This window comes from Epinephelus lanceolatus, chromosome 8 (genome assembly GCF_041903045.1).
Source record: "Epinephelus lanceolatus isolate andai-2023 chromosome 8, ASM4190304v1, whole genome shotgun sequence".
NCBI lineage: Eukaryota > Metazoa > Chordata > Actinopteri > Perciformes > Serranidae > Epinephelus > Epinephelus lanceolatus.
In genome coordinates, this window is record NC_135741.1 from 28,137,174 (window position 1) to 28,158,416 (window position 21,243).

Consider the following 21,243-nt stretch of genomic DNA (forward strand, 5'->3'; position numbering starts at 1 on the left):
TTGTAAGCACTACTTGTCTTCAAAATACAAGGTCTTTTTTTTAAGAATGGCATCTCTCATTTTTTAAACTGTTTTATTTTCAATAAAGAATCAGGTTAAAGAGGAATTTAAAAACAATTGATAATTTAACATTTTAAATAGTTTTCCATTAACTTACAAAAATTCATCAGGAATTTGTATTAAAAATATCACAGAACCAAAAAAGTTTATTACATTAACTTACTTTCAAATAACACTAAAAAGTATTGGTAATAGTAAATATTTCTATTAAAAACATAAATAGCAACAACACATGAGAATAAACCAAACACACCCACATATAATAAAAGAAGATCCTGGAACAATCAACACTTTGAAATGAAACCAGCACAGCTGAAGTCCACAGCTCAGTGTGCATCATGTGGTGAGGTGAACACCTTTATCATAGTGTGGAGAACTCTGGCTGCACCTGTTGAACTCTAAACCCGGCTCCATCAGGGGAAAAACAAGGCGTGCAGACCTCTCTTCACACTCTGGATCTCCCCCTCTTGCTACAAAAGGTACACAAGCACAAAGAAACATTCATGAAAGACACTTCATTAAAACAGGACACAACATCATCTGAGTCATAAACTCTGCAAGGACTGAATTTTCAAACGAGCCCTGTTGTGCTGACAGAGTGAAGGACACATAATGAAAGCCGGCCTAGTTGTTGTGCTCTGACCCACGCTGAAGGGCCACCTGTGTGGCGTCTACTCACCATCTCACTGAGGAGTCTGTCCTGAACTGACTTCATGTCTTTTCTCATCAGGCACATCTGAGAGCAGCAGGCAGAGCAGCGGGGTTGTAGGGGCGGTAACATAGAGTATGACAGAGTCAGGACGAGCATGGCATGAGTTGACACATGAGACAATGAGATAAGCAAAATGCTACTGTGGCCACTCAGCAAAAATCATTGGACAGACAGGTTGACAGGCAGAGGTGACACGCTCTATTTAAATAAACAAACTGTGAATGAATAATCTTCATCTAAAGCCACCGGAGCTCTGGATTTACACAATAATTACAGGTCTAAAACTTGGGCAACACAGTGGAGCACATATCAGATATCAGCTGTGAAGTTTAGGCCTGAGGATCACACCTGGGAAGTGAATAATCTCTCCTCATGCTCCAAGCTGTGACACATGTTACTCTGGAGGGCTTTCTTCAGGCTCTCATTTCTGGAAGGAAGAAAACAAGACAGTCACACAGCCAAAGGACGGAGAGCCGAGGACACATTCCCAAGGTAAAGGACAACTGTGAATGTACTGCTGGTTAAAGAGGAACACTGATAAACATTAAATGTATTGGTTCTTTTAAAAAAAGGCTTGCTGAGTAATCATCTGTGAACTCGGCTCAGTCATATGAAGAAACACTGGACACATCCTCTCAAAGAACAGCTCAGGGTGCATATCTAGCTTATGATGATAAGCCTGAGGAGGAACTTATTTTCAGAGCTTTTTAATCCATGTTCCACCAAATAAACAAGTGTGTTATTCAACCTTTTGCACAGTATTTGGGTTTAAAGCCTGTGGGAGCTGCACTGATCAGAGTGTGGCAGGAAATCAGCATCAGACTAACAATATGTCTCTTTCAGTACTAACACACACACAGGCCTGAAGTTCACCTCATGGTTTCCTGTTCCTTGTAAGAATGGAAAGCCACAATCTGCTTTTTCCAGTACATCTGTAAGAGAGGAGAACAGAGACCGAACACTGATCAGAAACTGGTCAAATCAGTATCAAGAACACATCATATTAAGTGACGGTCTCATGTGACATTAGTTTGAGAGAGTCGTAGCATACACTCAGGTCTTTCTCCATGTTTTTCAGCACTGTGTCGCCCTGCTCCAGTTTGCGGATCTCTTCCAAGAGGACCTTCTGAACCTGTCCAAGCTTCTGAGTCCTGAACAGAGAGAGAATTAACTAGTGTTCTGGAAATCTAACATGAAGACAATGGCAACAGTAAGGATTGCCCAATTGCCCTTGGAAGGCTTGTTTACTTTATCCACTTTATTCCTAGCTCCCATGATCTGTTGCATGAACTATGGGCGCGACTTCTTGCGCCCAACTGGAACCAGTGGTAACAGGTATGCTAATCCTCTTTTCTAGACGATTTGGAAATGAAACATGTGACACACGCCACCTGTTACACCTCAGATGGGATAATGTGATATTACGTCTATCATCTCTGACAGCCATCTCAAAGCATTGGTTGTTTACAACACTAACTACACACAAACTGACCTGTATTTGGTTACTTGCATGTTGAAGGAGGAGACATGTTGCTGGACAGTCTTCAAAGACTGCTTGTTGTAAACCTCCACCATGTTATGACGGCTCTGACAACAAACACATTTAACAAATAATGGTTCAGTTAGTTCGACTATCATTTAACAACATTTCAAAACTATGGAAAGAGAGCTGACGAGATTCACAATAAAAGTTGTATGATTCAAAACTTAGTCACAGCTTTCTCAGACACACATGGTCATAATACTTAATAGACCCTTTTACTGTTAGTAAACAATATGAAGTTTTTTGGTGGGCGGGGCTTAGCTGGAGGCAAAACAATTCTCCACAGACATTAGTCAGCGCTAGCTAGCAAGTTCTTTAGGCTTGTTTTAGACAACGGAGGAAGATGATACAAGTGGTGCATTCAGAAATACACATTCCAGGTGCCGGAGTGCACTCTGGTACAAACTGGACTGTTTGTAAATTCAGAGCACTGTCAGTATGTACCATTCAGTTATCCAGAGGGACAGAGAGCACTCTCTGCATTCTGTCTGGGGAGACGGAGCAGCAGAGTGCTGAATGGAGTTCATTTGTGATTAACTTAACTGCTTGTCAATTCATATAGAAATATAAAGCTGAGTTTCAGGGCTCTTATTTTAGGGTTGAGCGTCAGACTGAATTTACGAACGCACCATGTCAGGTCACTCACTGTCCCGGACCGCAAGTGTGACTTGAATAAGTAAATATGCTGTCACTCAGTGGATGATGATCTGACGGGATTTCTAAAGGACAACACCTGAACGGTTTCCTCCAGTTTGGTTTGACATTGAAGCTAACGTTAGCTAATGTGCAGAGAAATGTTAGCAGTACGGAGAACGCTTTTGTTGACCGGCAGTGTTGGCTGGTACATGTTCAAATATATGTGTGTGTGTGTGTGTGTGTGTGTGTGTATATATATATATATATATATATATGTATATATATATATTTTTTTTAAGATTATTTTTTGGGGCTTTTTCACCTTTAATGGACAGAACAGAGTGAAGAGTGTGAAGTGGGGAGAGAGAGAGTGGGGGGACGACATGCAGCAAAGGGTTGCAAGCCGGAGTCGAGCTTGCGACTGCTGCAGCAAGGCATCGCCTCTATACATGGGGCGCCGGCGCTATCTACTAAGCTACTTACGCCCCTCAAATTTATATTTTGAGCTGTGACTCCTCTTCTAGCACCCAGTAACACAACAAGACTACATTTTAAGACTCCTATGTAGCCTACAGCCCTGTGGTGATGAGTTGTGTTTTGCCTCCAGCTAACAAACTGACGGCATTTTGACGTTGGCCCTAAAAGGGTCTGTAAAAAATGCACATTATTTTCATTCTGCAAATGAAGGAAACTACATAAAGTGGTGTGTCAGTAATAAAATAACTGCTGCTCATTCTCTCTCCCTGTTGACTATATAAATGTGTGTCGCTGCATATGTGTGTGTGTGTGTGTGTGTGTGTGTGTCCAACCTGAAACTTCTTTTTCAGCTCAGATCTGAATTGCTGGCACAGGTTACTCGGGTTTACGGCAATTTTTGGCACCTTGAAATCTTCATCCAAGTCCATGTCTCCATCCCCCACTTCAGCCTCCCAGTGACTGGAGCTCATCGTGTGGGACGAAGATATCACTTGACTTAGCTCACCCTCAGCAGACACCTCAGCAACTGAGGGTAACAGACAGTCTCACTGATCCATTAACATCCCAAAAACATTTATGTAAATTATACAGGCTGCAAATAGTTTTTTTCCCAAAACTCATCCCTTTTTTTACCCCAACTTATCTCACGTAGGAGTCATAGCTGATATTCAAGGTAAAACTAGTAAAGGTGGTCAAGTTTTAGAACCTAACACTTTGTCTAAGTGTTGTGTTAACTGCGTAGCATATAGTATGTAAGTAACTGAACTTAATTACAGAGTATCTCAAAAATAAAATCAAACCAAAAAGTTTGGTTGGTTAATGAATTGATGGCACACATTCCTCGTGTTGTCAGAAAACATGGTGACATTCATCATACTTGTGTGTGATTTATGTAGATGTTTTTCAGGGTGCCATGTGCATTTCTCTGCAAGAGAGACACTGATTTCTCAATAGATGTTTTTCCAGATTGAAGTGACAACTAGTTTACTTAGCAGTGATGAAAACTTACAGGACTTGAACAACTTTCTTGGTTTCAACCGAGGAGAACGCTGTCCTCTCATCTTGCTTTTCTTCCTCTCTTCCTTCTCATCTTCCTCAGAATTACTGGATGAGATGTGGCGCTTGCGACTGGGTCCTGTAAGAACAACCAGCAGTTACAATACATTACCCAGCATACAACTGTTTCTTAACACAGGGACTTCCTCTAAAACAGATCAGGGGTTTGACCACCATCGGAGGGAATTACAATAGATGAAATGTTGTAAATGGGGCCTAGCTACAGGGTGAGATTGTAGCACTTTTCAACAACCAAGCTGAACACAGAAGATCTTTTACCTGAGATATGAAGCTTATCAGACTTCGAGTTTTGGTCTGAAGATGGTGTTTTCTGTCAGGATGGACAGTAATGCATTAGTCACTTGTTTGATTGCAACAGCTGTTTTAAAATCACAATAATTCAGTTGATGTTTTGTCAGTGCATCTACCCATCCAATTATAGTCAGTTTCTCATAAAACATGGTGGTGTGTTTGTGGTGAAGCCCTACCTCTGTTTTATGAGACACAGCCGGGTTAGCAGTGTGGCTGTCCTTTACTCTGCTACTGAGCACTGACGACTTAGAAGACGACTGGCTCTGTGAAACCCAGGACACTGAAGACACCTTACTAAAGTCATGGCAGTTCCCATAGTTGGTGGTATCTTCAGGGATAGGAGACTGAGGAGGAGAGGGCATGGAAGGCTTGTCCAGCTCGAGGAGTGTGGATGTCAACAGGTGTCGAGTGGACGGAGACAAAGGAGATGGAGGTGTGGAGGGTAGACCCTGCTGGACTGGACTTATCTGGACACAAATAAAAGAATGGAGAGGGACAGAAAGTGATGAGAAAATGATGGGCAAGAAGAAATATGGCTCCTCATTTAGTGGTTATATATTCACCATGTCTGTCATGGATCAGGGACAGTGGAGAGATAGACATTTTCAACAATGCATTAAGAGGCACAGATGAAGTGTTGCAGCGCTATTATCTGCTCTGCTTGGACTTAAATAGGTCATTTCAATCATGCTGTTTAATCCTTCAGATCATGGTGTGCTATTCCAACATTTTCTGTGTAAGTATGAGATGTATTTATCAGGAAAAGTTGAATCTCTCAAATGGCCACTTCAGACTCATGGTTACACACATTTACCCCTGAGAAAGGCTTGGGATAATCTCAGTCCTCTGTTAGCAGTTGAGGGTTGGGCACTTTGAGATTCAGTGTAACCAAAGTGCTTAAAGAGAGAACCTCAAAACTCAAAAATGATTGTTTACAGAGGGAGATGCTGCTTCTTTACTGTCTCAGCCCATGTTTTCTCAGCTGGTCTGAGATTTTCAACCAGCCATGTTTAGGTCACAGACCTACTACCTTAAATTCTAGGTTACTCATTATGAAGGCCTTCAGTCATCTAATAATTCACACCTCCATTCCACTCTAGTGATTCTCATGTGACTGTGGAGTGATGTCAATAACTTCCATGTAGTGTAAAGGTGTTTGAATCACTGGAAGATGTTAAATGCCAGAGAACTCCCTACAGGTCATCAGAACTGATGAAGACTCTGAGGTGAGTAGTTAAACATCTTAAAGATAATAAAGCGACTACTTTAACATATTCCCAGCTACACTGCCCAGATACTGTATGAATTAGTGGGGTGAAGGCAATGTGGTATGTTAATGTGATTGTAACCTGTAACACAGAATCCATGAGACGTACATACAGTGTCAGAGAGATGCTGTTTTACCTCTGCTGCACTACGTCCAATGGGAGCCCCTGGTGCAGAAGTTCGACCAACAGGGGTCAGTGAAGGCAGAGAGGGGCCAGACTGGACGGACTGAGTCTTGGATGTGCTGCGCTTCTTCTCTGCACTGTAGAAAGAGGAGGGCCTGCAGTTTCCTTTACTGCTGACTGTACAGTGAGGTTTGGATAGCAGCGGGATTGGCGAGGGGGTGTCCTCGCTGGGAGGGTCGGGAGAGGCAGGGAGTGGGGATCCCCGCGGGGTGAGGAGAGGGGAGCAGGTCAAACCCAAGGTTGGAGGTGACATCGGGGCAGCTGTGAGGGTCCAAAATAAATACAAGTGTTAAAACAGCTGGCTTCAAAAGTTGCACAGAGAGCAGAAGGTCAATATATACATGCTTTTCTACATATCAGTTTACAGTTAATAGGTTGGGGAGCAATAGGATCAACACTTTTAAAACTTTCTGCATGAAGGTGAAAGTGAAAATGTATCTAATGCAAACATGGATTAATACACACTTTGTATAGTTTCACAAGGGTTTGTACAAAATATCTCATAAGTGACACTTTGCATAATAATAATCTCAAAAGGCAGATCTTTGATGTGCTTTTGAGCTAGTTAAATAAACCTGCAGTGTCTCTACAGTAAGTGAAAATCAAACATTATCTTCCTGAACAATCTTTTCAATGATGGGAAAACAAATTTCAACTGCGTCAAAGGGCTCTTAGGTAACACACCGTGAGGCCAGCGTAATTGAATTAACAAACCATTTCACCGACTGTGAAACATTAACTGATGTCAAAAAAAAGTCATGTGACTGTTATCTAAGAGCTGGTGAGTGGCTTTCCAGTCTTACATCTCATCCTCTCGATCAAAGGAGGGGACGGACAGAAAGAGGTCTGGCGGGCAGCCCAGGAATCCTTCAATCCATTCATCTGTTCTCGAGCAGGGACGACATGTTTCTTACTCAACTTTCTGGAAGTTTCTGGGAGAACATTCTCAGGCCTCTGCTGCTGAAACACAGTGCTTCTTGATGATCAACAGTCTGGACCACAATGTGAATATTCACATTCAAGGCCACTGGCCAATCGCAGCTTAATACAGCTAAAAAGAAACATCTTGACATTTTTTCGCCTCCTTATTTTGAATAATATACAGTAGGCTCTATCTAGGTATGTTATGTTAAATGTTACCTCACAAAGCCTAACACTGTTCAAAAGGTAAGCTGGAATGACCTGAATAGAGGTCTGGGCTCCCACCTTGAGACCAGATGGCTTTCTCAGATCTGTGGATTGCTCAGAGGAGGTGTTCTTTCCCTTCTTTACCTCTGGCACCTCTAAACTGGTCTTCTCACTCTTCCCCTGCTGGCCTACAAAATATTTCTGTTGGCAGACAAACAGAAAAGGACTTAAATATTTCTGTAACAGGCTACAACTTTTCTGTAACAGACTGTCAACGAGCTGAGTGTAATTTTGTTTCAGAAACAGTAGCTCTAAAAACACTGTATGATGCTTGCACAACAACTGCATCCATCTGTGGAGTTCACTGTGAGCTCTAATGTAGTTGTATTCACATTTTTTTATTTGATGCTAACTAATACATACCCACCCACTTACTAGCTTGTTACCTCATTAAAACGTCCGTACCAAAGTCACATAAATTGTTAGCATGTGGAGATATGGATACATGAGATGTAAACACAGTGACCTCTACCTTGGAGAAACGTGGCTGCTCTGACTCCAACTCTGCCCCGTTGCTATGACAGTTGCTGTCTATCTCCAGATAACTTCTGGTTGGTTGTTTGCTGGCAGTGTTTTTCTTTGTCACTTGAGCAGCCTCATGAGGTTTCTCAGCTTTCTCCAGATGATGAGTGGAGGAGTGCTATTATTATGCAGACAAAGACAGTGTGATTTTAGTCCAACAGCACAATAAATGACTGCCATTTTTTGAATTCAAATGGATATTGGAGATAAAATATTCCCATTAGGACACACATTGTTCTATATACATTTGCATACACAATAAGAGCAATAACTGGAGGACAAAGCGACATAAGATATAGGAAAGTATTTTACCTTGGAAACAGGAGGCTCCTCTGGTTCTGACTGGCTGTCATCAGTGTCTGTCTCCCTGTAGCTTTTGATAAAGGTGGCTGCAGTTCTCTGGGGCCTCCTGCCTGCTGCATGTGGTCTCTTTGGCTCTACTGCTGGCTTCACTGTCTTATTTGGCTGCTCCATTCTCTTCTTCACATCAGGCTTCTACAGATTAAACAACAATGACACACTGTGGCTGACAGGGATAGTGCATCGTAGGCTAGAAGCACATTACTGCCTTACCTTACTGGGTTTGGTATTGTCCTTTACAGGTTTTTGAGAGGGTGGGGGTACACCTGGAAATTCATCTGTAATAAAAGAAAGCCCAGCATGTTTATAGAAATATAATGTCTTCAGATGACTGTATCGACATTCAGTCCTCATGTAATGAATTCCAGATTGTGAGCAGCATGAATGTGTGGCTTTAATGGCCTACATGAAGTATGAGGTGACACAGCTTTGGGCTTGATGGGCGCCTGCCTGGAGTATTTGGTAACTTTGGGTTTGGGTTTCCTGCTTGATTCCCTCAACCAGCTGACATCTGTCGTGACACAGTCTGTGTCTGTGTCACTGAACAGATGCCTCTTCACATACCGCTTCTCCTGCAACACACAAGGAGGTGAAAGAAAGAAAGAAAGAAAGAAAGAAAGAAAGAGGTTGTTTATTGGCTGGACTGCATAATTCTTTCCCAGTTAAGCACAAACCATGACTTTTGAAAAGTAGGCTTTCATTATTTTTTCCAGACATATGCAGTGCAATGAAGGTATACTTTTGCCACAGGTTGTCCTTTCTTGGTTGTGCTGAGTGCTGAGGAGTCGTGGATGGCACTGTAAAACAATACAGGAGATATGAAACTAGTTTTTAATATAAACCTTAATAAAATGTTACTGTTTCAAAGGTTACATTTCTCAACAGTACACAGGCGATTTTCAGCTGTCAGACCAACCTGTTTGATGTGGCAGAAGTGTTAGTGAAGGTTTTGTTCTTTCCCTAAAGAGCAATTAAACAGACTTAAAATACTATTATGGCATACTGAGTATCCATGTATAAGGTATCAAGATATAAAATAACATTAGTTATTAGTAATTAGAAATATTTACCCCAGCGCTCAATGATGCATCAAAGTTAAATGCAAAAACATCTTTTCTGTACAACAGAAAAAAAGACAATAAATGCTTCCTAAAATGCACTGAAAGCCACTAATATATCCAAATTGACCTCAAATGTTTTAACTGAATTATATCACCTCTGCCTCGTAGAGTTTGTTGTGGTTTTACTGTAAGATTTCATGATGCTTACAGCTCCAGATACTTCTCTCTACAGCAGATAAAGATGTTATTTAAAAAATCAAGCAGAAGAAAAGTAACTTAAACTTGCTCCTCACCACATAGTAACAATGACTTACTTTAGAGGTTGATAACCAGTCCATATTGAAGATCGGCCTAAAACAAACACACGGTCAATAAGCTGCACAGCTATGCTAGCAATGACATTAGTTCCTTTACTACAGTACAACACAATGTAGCCCTACAATCATCTGTGTGTATACCTGTTGACAAGAGGAGGAATCCAGCTCTGAGGGATTGTGTCTGCAGTATCTTTTGCTGTGGATTTGGTGTTACTGTCATAGCGGCTAGAGATGAGCTTCACCATGCTGCCTGCAACCTCTGCATCTCTCTGCACAGAAACAATAGAAGGTGTGAGAATCACAATATACAACATTTATAACCTTAAATTAGTAACATGCCTTAAGCTTGCAGATTTCATACCTTCTCTTTGCTTGAAAGGTTCCTGTTAGTGTCAGCCTTCCCTTTCTGTGGTGTTCCCTTCTGTGGAGCTTTAGCTGTGGAGGCCTTGGCTGGAGCTTTGACTGCATCTGTCTCCAGTGACATCTGCCGTTTACTCTTCCCTTTGGTCAGGCCATTCCTCTGGGCCTGCTGCTTTTTGGGAGAACACAGTTTTGCAGCACACTGATCCACAGAGCTTCTGCCTTTAGAGTCCTCTCTGATGTCAGACATGTTTCTGTGGCGTGCAGATGGCTCCTGAGGTGCCGGATCTTGGTTCCTCTCTCTGAGGACCTGCTGCAGGCGCTGGGTGAGTTCTATGTGAAGTTGCTTTTGGCTGATTGAGCTCGAGCCTGCAACTGACGATGTCTGTGCTGAGGACAGGCTCTCCTGTTGTCCTGCCAAACTTGACTGAGACTCTAAAGAGAAGAAGTAATTTAATGTAGAAACAAAATATAAGTTTGATGACATTAGTTTTTTCAACTAGCCAGGCTCTGTCCGTGTTACTAGTCTTTAATATACAAAACATTTAGTGACGTCTGAAAGATAGTAACGATATTTGATGACTTCTTTGCTCACCAGGTCTTGGAAGAGAACTGATTTTCTGTGTGGGCATCATTAGCATTTCAGAAACTGACAGTTTGCTCCAGTTCATAGATCTGCAGTTTGAACAAAGATATAGACACATACTGTATCAACACAAACTCACAGCATTAACAATCAGAGCATTGGCTGCTCTAATGGCAGCAGATTCTTCACAGTGCTTACATGTTTCTCCCAGTTTTGGGTTGGGTGTCAGGCACAAAACTGGACTCTGTAAGTAAAAATATCAGTGGTGGGTTCAAGAGTCTTAAGAATTACAATGTAGCTGTACTTTCAGGTTGAGCTTAAGTGTACAGTGAGTCACTATAGTGATACAATACCCAGAGACTGTTCCTCTCCCTGTCCAGCTGGAACCACATCTGCTGCTTTTGCCAGTGGTACATTCTGTACGACAAGCAGAGACGACAGGTGCAACAGAATGATACGTGTTGTGTAAATACGACTTTGAAGCAGATTCAAAATTTGCATCACACCCTCATACCTGTGTGTGCAATAGTAGAAAACACATGGCTTAACTTTATATATAAACATAATAATTTGGGCATTATACCTTTTTGTGTTTGCCGACCTTATTCTTATTGGACAGTTTGGAAGCTGTGCTTTGTAGAGATGTAGCACTCTGAGACACACACCATAAAATTAATCAAAATCACATTTTACATACTGTGATGTCATATTCTGGGCTTGCTGACTTTATATTAAGTATATTCAGTATGTGTCATACCTGCTTTGTCATGTCACGTGCTATTGTGCTGTTAGGTGTTGTGCCATTACTCCAGGTCTTTGCAGTTGTCCTTAGCTCTCCCAAGTAATGTTCACCTTGCCTGTCACTTGTACGAACCATCTCCAGAGACGGCTTCCCCTTACCCTTGGCTGAAGTGTCTAAAGGGGAAAGAAGAGAATACATTACAGCTGAGAGCTCAATCAACATGCCTTGCTTTAATCTTTGAATCTCTGTGAACAATAAGAATGTAAGAAAGAACAAGTAAAATCTAATTTAGTTTCATTTATTGACATCAAACTAATTTTTTTTCTCTCACTACGTGACCTAATAGAGTCTATCCTGTGTCCTTCCCAACTACAGGTTTCCCTGAACACCGCTAATCTGTCCTTGACATAAAAAGGCTCAGGAAGCCCTGCATTAAGAAACATAGAACAAAAGAGATTTTTAAAGATAATTAAATACAAAACAGGCATAATAGGTGTATGCATGTTGTACTTTTAACCCTACAATCATCAAATATGGAAATACGTAAACAAATAAACATTAAAAATGCAGCACAAACACATCTGTGATACCATTGAAAATAAGCTAAATCTTTAAACTGTTTTGAGTACATTTTATATCTTTTAAGGATTTAAATTCTGATAACTTCTTCCTACTTGATGACATAACAGCAGCGAGGGAACTGGCACAATGCACACTTCCTCCTCCACTGCTGCTGATGAAGGTGGTCGACTCTGAAATCCTCATCCTGGTTGGGGTCACCATCTGGATGGAAAATTAAAATGAGTATTTCTGTGAATCCTTCTGTTGCCTCTGTAAATGGTTAATTTAAATGTGATACTGCACTGTGCAAAAGTTTTGGGGGTTTTCAGTACAGGATATAGAAATTATGCTGCCAATTCTATTGTCTTCAATGTCAACAGATCATCAAAAGGCTTGACCCTGACATGATTGGTTCCCTTGCTCTCTACACCCCCTACTGGCCATGGCTGCGAGTTTTTAAGGCATTTTAGTTCAAGATCCAAGTATCAGGTGAATATTTTCACAACACAGCAACAAACAATTACACTTGATAACAAACCAGGAGAGCCAAATTAGTATGTTAATGAGCTCACTGAACTGTCAAAGATGGCCGTCACTGACAAACCTATGCATTTTTAAGTACACTTAACTGTTACACATCTAATATACAATAAATGCAAGTACAAATCTCTTTCACCCGTGCAGGTGCAGACGGGGCAGGTAGAAGGTAAGGTGCAGTGTTTTTCTCACTTTCACCAAGGGACATCTGACTCTCTGGAACAACCTGCATGGAGAGAAACACACACAAATGTTTCGAAGCTGTCATGCTGATTTGATCTATTTTACTGCTTTTTCAAAATGTTAAAAGCACTGATACAATGTCACATCAATGTAAGCCAAACACCAGCCGCACCATTTTTCTTTTGTCTGTAGCCATATCTCATTTACTGCACGTAACTTTAACTCTGTATCCTGACAATTCAAACCAAACTAATCTCAAAAATGAGCCAGTCCCATCCTTAAATAGGCAGCTGCCCTAACCGTCTAGTTTTACACATTTTGACATTAGTAATGACCACCTTTATCACATCACAGCTGTCTTGTGACAGCATGATATTTGTGTACCTGGGAGATGTTATCTTTCCCTGCAATTTTAACTATAGTCTTCGCTACAGATGTGCTCGTCTTCCCTACAAAGCCCTGACAGAAAGAGACGCTTATTAATGCAAACTGCCACATTTATTATGAACACACTTTAGACTTTAAAATATTTAAAACAAAATATTCCTGCAAACACTGTGGCTGACGAGGTTTGAGTGAATAAGTCATGACCCACTTTGTTTTTGCTGTGTCCATAGACTTTACGAGCAGCCTGCAGGATGTCCAGGGAGGAGCTGAAGTGGATGGTAACACTCGTTCCTTCCACCGCACCCACGATCACAACCTGTGACAACTTTATCTGCAAGACTTTCCTCTTGCCCTCCTCTGGAGAAAAAAAACCATCATGTATTATAGTTACACACACAAACACACAAGCAATTACTTAATGGACATAGGGAGTGCCTGCTGGCTTAATGGGTAGAGCAGGCATCCCATCAACAAAGGCAATGTTCTTGCTGCAGCGGCCCCTCACTGCATGTCATCCCCTGTCTCTCAACCCTTAACACTTAGACTGTCCTATCTCATAAAGGCAAAAAGCCACAATAAAAAATATTTAGAAAAGACATAGCCAGTCACATGCACATCAAAAGAAGGTATTATCTCCCTGAAATGTATTGTTTTTGATTAATCTGTTATCCTTGTTTCCTCACTATAACACGTCTTTACAGAAACTTAAATCTGTCAATGTCATGTATGCGTCAAAATGCCTTTTGTTTAATGGACAAGTGCTATTTTTTTTAATCTGCAGATTCAGATGCTAGACACAAATACAGTACTCTTTGTACTCTAATTACCTGTTACAGTGTAGCTTTGGACTTCATTGTCATTGAAACATACTGTTTCCCACTGGGCCTCCTACATGAAGAGAATATCACTCTAAATTAGGCTATAACAAATATACATCTACTGTTTATTACGTAAGTTATTGCACTTCTTGATTTTCACTTTCATGAATGACTGTGAGGTACCTGTGCTTCATCATCAGAAAAAGAGAAGTAAAAGGAGATGCTGCGGCTGTCAAGGTTAAAGTCGATCCAAAATTCTTCCAGGTTCTCATCAGCAGGCATCAGCAGCTAACAACAAAACCAAAATCCTTTGAGCACACACAATCCTTGATACACATAGCAGTACATTATGAATTGTGACATTTTAGCTCACATGAACTATCCTAACACTTTAATGAACAGTTAATTGTACCAAAAAGGCAGAAGCATCTTGAAATGTTCTCTATTATTGCCTCTAATGTGCTGTCGGACTCGAGACAGACAACAGCTGCATTTATTATTTTGTATCATTTGACATTTTCTCCTATTCTTTAAACCACAGAAACCCTGTCGATACTGACCTCATGCTTGTCCAGATAAGCCTCCAAACAAGGATAGGAGTACACTCTATATTACAGAGAAAACATTGTTATTCAGTTATGTGTATCTATCACAATGACCCTCCCATATACTGGTAATATTTATAAAATTTAATGAAAAAATAATGCCACTCTAATTCATTTTCTCATTGTGCTATAGAGTCAAGGGTGTGAAATAATAGTTTCAGTAAAAGTTACACTAAAATATTCCTCTTTTGGGTGGCGACCCTAATGACCCCTTGAGTTCTCCAGACCATGTCTTGGGAGGCACTGAGTTATGGTATTTGTGTACCTTCTCCTGTCTCCCTGCATCCCATTCACCAAGTTCAGAAATTTGCGACAGTCCTGAAATCACACACATTTATATTAAATTCCATGTAGCAGAACTCCTCTTGTAATGTTTTTACACTACATTACCACTGTAGTGCAAATCATGTACATGTAAATGAGAGGCAAAGGTGGTGCACTTGTACAAATCAGACATTTTTACCGTCTCAAACTCAGAATCACTGATCTTGACAAAGGCGCTGGCCACATGCTCCATGCTGAACCACCGATAGGCCAGCTCCTTCCTCTGGTCAGGAGCTGCCATTCTGCACAATGCCTCCACCAGGGCTGTCTGCAAGTCGTAATCTGACACAAACAAACTGTGTTGTACATTTTTGTGTCTATGGTATGTATGATTCTTGGTGAAATGAGATGATACTATTCATAAAAGATACTTACCACCACCCTTCATTATCCGACCAGCTAGCTTGATCCTTAAATGTAATAAACAAGAAAAAGTTTAAGAGTGTGTGGATCCAGAACAAAATGAGTAACAATAATCCTTACTATGAGGAAACTACCATAACATACATGATGTCTGAGGCCTCCTGTGATGATAGGATCTTCCTCTCTTTCTTGAGCTCCACTGGGATTTTGTCCAGAAGTAAGTTAAATTTGCGAATTGCCTGTTAAAACATTATTAGCAAGTGAATTTATGAGCAAACACTCAAATCACAGTTTTTAATGCGGCTCCAAAGTAGAGGTTAAAAGTGGTTATTAAAAACATTTCAAACCTCTTTTTGGATCAGGATGTAGATACTGGGGTCTACTGCCAACTGACCAACAGGGTACAGGAAGGAGTCTGTGATTTTGTAAGTTCCTGCAAAAAAAACATACGTTGCTGCAATTGTGAAAGTTTTTTCTTATAAGATTCATCATGAAAGTTGATGTTGTTTTAAGAAGCTAGTTTTGTATGATAAATGCTCATTATGTTCCACCTAAATCTGTTCCAACAGTAGTTTAGTCAGTAAAAAGTATCTGATTTGATAGTGAAGTGTAATTACTTCAGAGTTTCAGCGTAATCTTTTGTACTAAGTTATTCCATAACTTCACATCTTGTTCATCAGTCTCTACATGTATACGTACGGTTCTGTTACACCATTAATACAAAGATAACACCCTAACACTGAAGAAATGTTTCTGTATGTTGCTGGCGTCAATCTTAAGTGTTTCAGACCCAAGTAATACTATGGAATAAACTTCATTTGGGTCCTAAAAAGGGGTCACTGGAGATAAAACGCACACACTGAGGATGAAAAACAAATAAATAATAGAAATGTAAAACAAACCCTCTTTGCAGGCTTCATGAACCACCTGTAACAGGGAGGAAAGAAAACACTTTATAACATGGACATTAACATGAGTGGTGCATTATTTTATTATTAGAAATCAACTCACCATTAAGGCATCAAAGAAATCCTCAGAGAGGTTGAACAAGGTCTCATCCCACTGCGGGCCACACTCGATCCACAGTCGCCTGCATTTCTCAAACCACTGCACCATGTGCACAAAACCAGGTTCAATCAACAACTGACTAAGTACATTTACTGATGCAGCACTCACACACTGTGTGCCTGTTTATTGAGATGTATACTCATCTTTTTGAGCAGGCCTTGAGCTATTATTCCTGACAGTCCTTGGGAACCACCAGGTAGTTTCAGGTTTTTCCCACACTTGTAGAGGATGACGAAAGCCAAACTGGCTGACTTTGCATCTTTTTGATCCAAATTCTAAGTTAAAAAAAAAAAGATATGGTTTCATTAGAATTACAAACAATAGAGCATTGTGGCATTATACGTCTGCTGGGCTACATCTTACCCTGCTGACAAGTTTATCCAATTTGGTGAGAAACTGTTGGGAACATTTGATGACGGTCCCTTCATGTATGTTGCTTTGCAAGAAAACATCCAGTGGCTGGACAGCCCCACTCTTTAACACCTCATCAATGACTTTCTCCAACTGCACATGAAAATGGTTAATAAGTTTGCTTTTCAACAACAAAGGAATCCTGATAAGCTTGGGTAAAGATGTGCATACCCACCTGAGTGTCCTGTCCTGGGGCCATTTTCAGCTTTACTGCAACTTCGCCTCAGCTGTCTTCAAAAGGCTGTTAGGTCTAATGGTCACTTGCAAACATCAACTTGCCAACCTTAAGCTCTTTAACAATAATAAACTTCATGTAAATAATATTATAAATATAAATAACGTTATCCCTATGGACAGTTGACGTTACACGTTGACTGGCTCAGTCGGAGTGAACTTTAGTGAGCTGATTTGTAACATTAACTGACTGTTAGCTAACGTTAGCTAACAAGTGAATAGCTAACCTTATCACATTTGTCTGTCGCTTTATGAAACTATGGCTGTAAACTAAGTTTAACACAAGCTTAACAACTAATAGCTAACTAGCGTTTAACATATTAACCCAGTCACGTTAATGGTTTCACCACTCTATAGTTGGCTTCCGGAGAAAAACATTAGCTTAACATAACTAACGTTACTGCTGACGCTCGCTAACGTTCCTTCTCTTAGCTAATGCTTATTTCGACCTTTGCGTTTACCAGGCACTACATTACTAAAGTCGACTGTAAGTTATTATTTTTATAACGTTGACTTACTTACCGTGATGTCAAATGTTGCGCAGAAACATGACAATAAACGGTTTGACAGGTCCAACGTCAAACGCGCGAAGTATTTTCACTCATTACGCATGCGCACGATGGGCCCCCCGATGGCCGCCAGTCTCTTCTCTGCTCCACTATTTTAAACGTCAGTCATAAAACTTACTCTGTCTGTCACATGAAAGTTGTCTCTCAGGGTTTCTGTCTGTCTCTTATCTAAAGCAGACATCTGTTCATTTGCTGGAAAGTACATTAGAGAAAGTCCCAATGTTCAGAATTATGACACAACAATTATTGTCAGTAATCAACAACTACATTTCCCAGGAGCACTGACAACCCCTGAGAGCTGTTCTTGTTATAGTGGCCAACTTAATATGTGGTGATAACAATATTTTATTCCCATTTAGCTGACAATACAGACAAAATACTATGTTTTACAATGTTTTGTAAAACTGGCTGGGGTATGACTTCCTTTTTCTCTCACCCATTTAGGCTCGTACACATGGTCAAGACAACCTGCTGAAATTCAAGCACCAGAATGGGGAAGAAAGGTGATTTAAGTGACTTTGAATGTGGCATGGTTGTTGGTGCCAGACAGACTGGTCTGAGTATTTGAGAAACTGCCGATCTACTGGGAATTTCAGACAGCACCATCACTAGGGTTTACAGAGGATGGTCTGAAAAAGAGAAAATATCGAGTGAGCTGCAGTTTTTTGGGTGAAAATGCCTTGTTGATGCCAGAAGTCAGAGGAGAATGACGAGACTGGTTTGAAATGATAAAAAGGCAACAGTAACTTCAATAACCACTTGTTATAACCTAAGTCTGCAGAAGACCATTGCTGAGCCAACAACTCATTCAACCTTGGTAGGATGGGTCAGAATTTGGTGTGAACAACATGAAGGCATAACTCCATCCTGCCTTGTATCAACAGTTCAGGCTGCTGCTGGTGGTGTAATAGTGTGGTGGATATTTTCTTGGCACACTTTAGGCCCCCTAGTACCCTAACCCTAACTTTAAACCTCAATAAAATGTAAACAAGTTGTAAAAAAAAAATCACTCCCCTTTTAGATGTCATGGAGGGGGAAATAGGCTTAAGCTATAAAAACCAAAACTATTTTTTGTACCAGACTGTAAACGTTTATTTCTGCTGTAAAGTTGAGCTTTTTAACATGGGGGTCTATGGAGAGGGTTACTCTGTATTGGAGCCGCCCCCAAGTGGCCATTCAATGAATTGCAGTTTTGGGCATTTCTGTGTTGACTTCATTTTCAGCCCTGGAAGTTGCCACTTGGAGCCAATGTAATGATTGAATAGCACAGAGGGAGGGAGAGTTATCCCCAAAACAAACAGCTAATTACTCAAGCAAAATGCAGATCTCCAAATCACATCATCACACAAGCTGCAGCAACCAAAGTAATATCGGAAAGTAGGCATATCATTAGATTTTAAAAACTTACTCTTTGATGAGCTGTAAAAAGCTTTGTTTTTTGTTTGTTTCACTATTGTCATGCATGCAGGAGCACAGAATTAAATTCTTTTTCCAGGATCTGTTGCAAATAGTTTATTTTGGTGAAAATTTAAATGAGACATGCAGATAAAATGATTTTGATAAAATATCTCTATTTTAAGTTCAGATTTGATGACAGAGGCATTTATCGCACATGATGTATTCAAGAACTGTTGGAAGTTTTTGGAGGTTTCTTGCTATGATACATACGCTGGCAGGTTCAGAGAGTATTTCAAATAAATACAAAATACAACCATTTAAAGTGGTATGTCCCTTGGCCAAGCCAGAGTAGAAAAACATACATCCCTCCCTAGGGCTAGAAAAATTATTTGATGTGCCTCCCTTATTTTGCACCATGCCCTCTCTATCATAAGTAAAGAACAGTCCCTAATTAAAAAGAAAGCTACAAGAAAACCCATTGAGTCACAAAAAGCTAGTAGAAGATGCCAAGCGATTAGGTGGGACTTTGGCTTTCAATAAGAATATAAGTTACACTTTATAATACAAGCTGAACATGTAACACTCAGTTGGTGTCACTTCCATTTGATGTGCTTACTTTAAAGTATTTGTTTAAATAACCAGGAAAATCAATTAGAGTGCAATTTTAAAGAAGAAAACACAAAAGTCAAACAGTGGCACTGAAGCTGGCGTACATTAGAAGTGCATTAGTGTTCACACTGACGCTGTCTGTCTAGAGTTGACAGTTTGTCTTGAATCTTACTTGAGTCAAAGAAATCCTTTGTTAGTCTAACAAAATCCACATTTTACTTCACAATGCAGTTATTCATATTTAATAGGTCTTGCTGTCAACGGTCATAAAGTGCTCTAAATTGGTTTCTTCTACCCTTTTTTTAGTCATCATCTTAAATGAAGTGCACCATGCTGTCCTCGCATTCTTTGGGCACAGCGAGCTTGTAGTTATGGCAGACTAACTTATAATTCTCTCCATCATTGTTGTCCCAGTATTCAGCCCCACAGACTCTGTATCGGATGGCAAACTGCAACACTGCCCCTGGGTGTAGGAATGGAGGAACAGGCAGGTGGAAACGAAATGTATCACAACTGAACTGGCCCCCTCCTCCTTCCCAGGTCTTGGTGATGGTGGACACCCAAGAAGCTTTAGTTTCTGAGCAGCTCTTCCAGTCTGTAAACGAATAGCGGGCTGTGACATCTTTCTCAAAGTCCAAATTCATGAAAACACAACACTCTCCAGAGACACTTTCTGCGCATGGAGGCGATGCAGGAATCCTTCCTGGTCACCGGGTTGTTGATTAAAAACTGGTTTCAAGTATGGCAATGATATCTCCAGATGCTTTCCATCTGCCAACTCTGCATCCATCAGCAGTATGAAGCCAACATGATGTGGTATAAATGGATCCTCTCCAGATTTAAAAAGCTTGACATCTTCCAGGTTGAGCCCCAAAGAGTCGACAAATTGTATTCTGCATTGCTTCTTCTTGTGTGTGGTGGAAGGCAGAGAGTGTGACTACTGTCGGACGATGGGTTTATTGGTTCACAGAGAGACTGCAATTGTTCCTTTGGCACAGAGACTCTTGGAATTGGCTTCTTGACTGCATTCGGATTGTCAGCTTGAAGTATTTGAGTCAGGTTAATAATCATATGGGGTCTTGAGGCACTGCTGCATGAGCTGGACGCCTCCTCCTTTGCAAGAGAAATCCTCTCATGTCCAATGAATCACCCTTTATCCATGTTAGGTGAGAACAGCTGTCCTGCACACCTGTAAAGGAAGTTTTGAAGCATGATTTATTAATATTATGTCACATTCAACCCCAAAACATACTCTTATCTAGAGCACAATGACCCAGTAATAACATTAGTGTTCTCTTTTTACCTAAAAATGCATGATGATGTGCTGCAAACAATTTTGTTGCAAACATGACAAAACAGGAACAGGCGGGCAGAAAACAGTGGCTGTGCTCTCTGGTAGTACGTGCCTAAATGCAGACAGCCTATTCTGTTTTGTCTTCAAACACTTTTGCTGTTATTCAAACTGCCTTTAATATGGTTCCATAAATTTGACATTGACATCATCTCACCATATAAAGAAATGACGTGTAAGTTTGTAACATGTAAGTACGCTGCAGGGTGTAGCCTAACTTAGATCCTACCTTTAAAGTGGTATTAATTAGATTTGCGCTTTTCAGTGCAATATGGAGTCTCTGCTGTAGGCTACAGTCATGAAACAGGTCCTGATGAAAAAGGAGATATAGCAGCAGCTGCAGCAGAGAAGTGTGTCTGTGGCTGCACGATGGCAGAGAGGAGACACTCTGCGTTTAGCTGGCCTCACGCAAAACATAGTGTGTACATTCACTGGCCAAGTA

The 21,243-nt window shown here is 40.6% G+C and overlaps 1 protein-coding gene and 1 pseudogene across 1 annotated transcript; both read right to left on the bottom strand.

The window, feature by feature from the left end:
- Nucleotides 1-289: 289 nt before the first annotated feature.
- Nucleotides 290-17,883, bottom strand: sycp2 (synaptonemal complex protein 2). The gene is made up of 45 exons (XM_078170417.1): nucleotides 17,880-17,883; nucleotides 16,816-16,850; nucleotides 16,593-16,733; nucleotides 16,373-16,504; nucleotides 16,173-16,277; nucleotides 16,064-16,088; nucleotides 15,509-15,594; nucleotides 15,306-15,400; nucleotides 15,174-15,208; nucleotides 14,938-15,080; nucleotides 14,740-14,792; nucleotides 14,430-14,475; nucleotides 14,053-14,157; nucleotides 13,879-13,939; nucleotides 13,260-13,408; nucleotides 13,049-13,123; nucleotides 12,627-12,707; nucleotides 12,058-12,166; nucleotides 11,399-11,547; nucleotides 11,225-11,293; nucleotides 10,995-11,058; nucleotides 10,840-10,885; nucleotides 10,651-10,730; nucleotides 10,057-10,490; nucleotides 9,837-9,964; nucleotides 9,693-9,729; nucleotides 9,534-9,604; nucleotides 9,057-9,114; nucleotides 8,724-8,889; nucleotides 8,531-8,595; nucleotides 8,270-8,452; nucleotides 7,908-8,075; nucleotides 7,454-7,576; nucleotides 7,051-7,204; nucleotides 6,201-6,508; nucleotides 4,973-5,263; nucleotides 4,764-4,815; nucleotides 4,438-4,563; nucleotides 3,761-3,954; nucleotides 2,265-2,359; nucleotides 1,824-1,923; nucleotides 1,646-1,704; nucleotides 1,121-1,199; nucleotides 740-796; nucleotides 290-530 (listed from the first exon to the last, which is right to left on the bottom strand). Exons 1-45 carry the CDS (start codon nucleotides 17,881-17,883, stop codon nucleotides 474-476), a joined length of 4,893 nt encoding a protein of 1,630 aa, XP_078026543.1. The 3' UTR covers nucleotides 290-473.
- Nucleotides 17,884-19,764: 1,881 nt separating this feature from the next.
- LOC117258112 (protein phosphatase 1 regulatory subunit 3D-like) lies at nucleotides 19,765-20,611 on the bottom strand (annotated as a pseudogene).
- Between the last annotated feature and the right edge of the window lie 632 nt (nucleotides 20,612-21,243).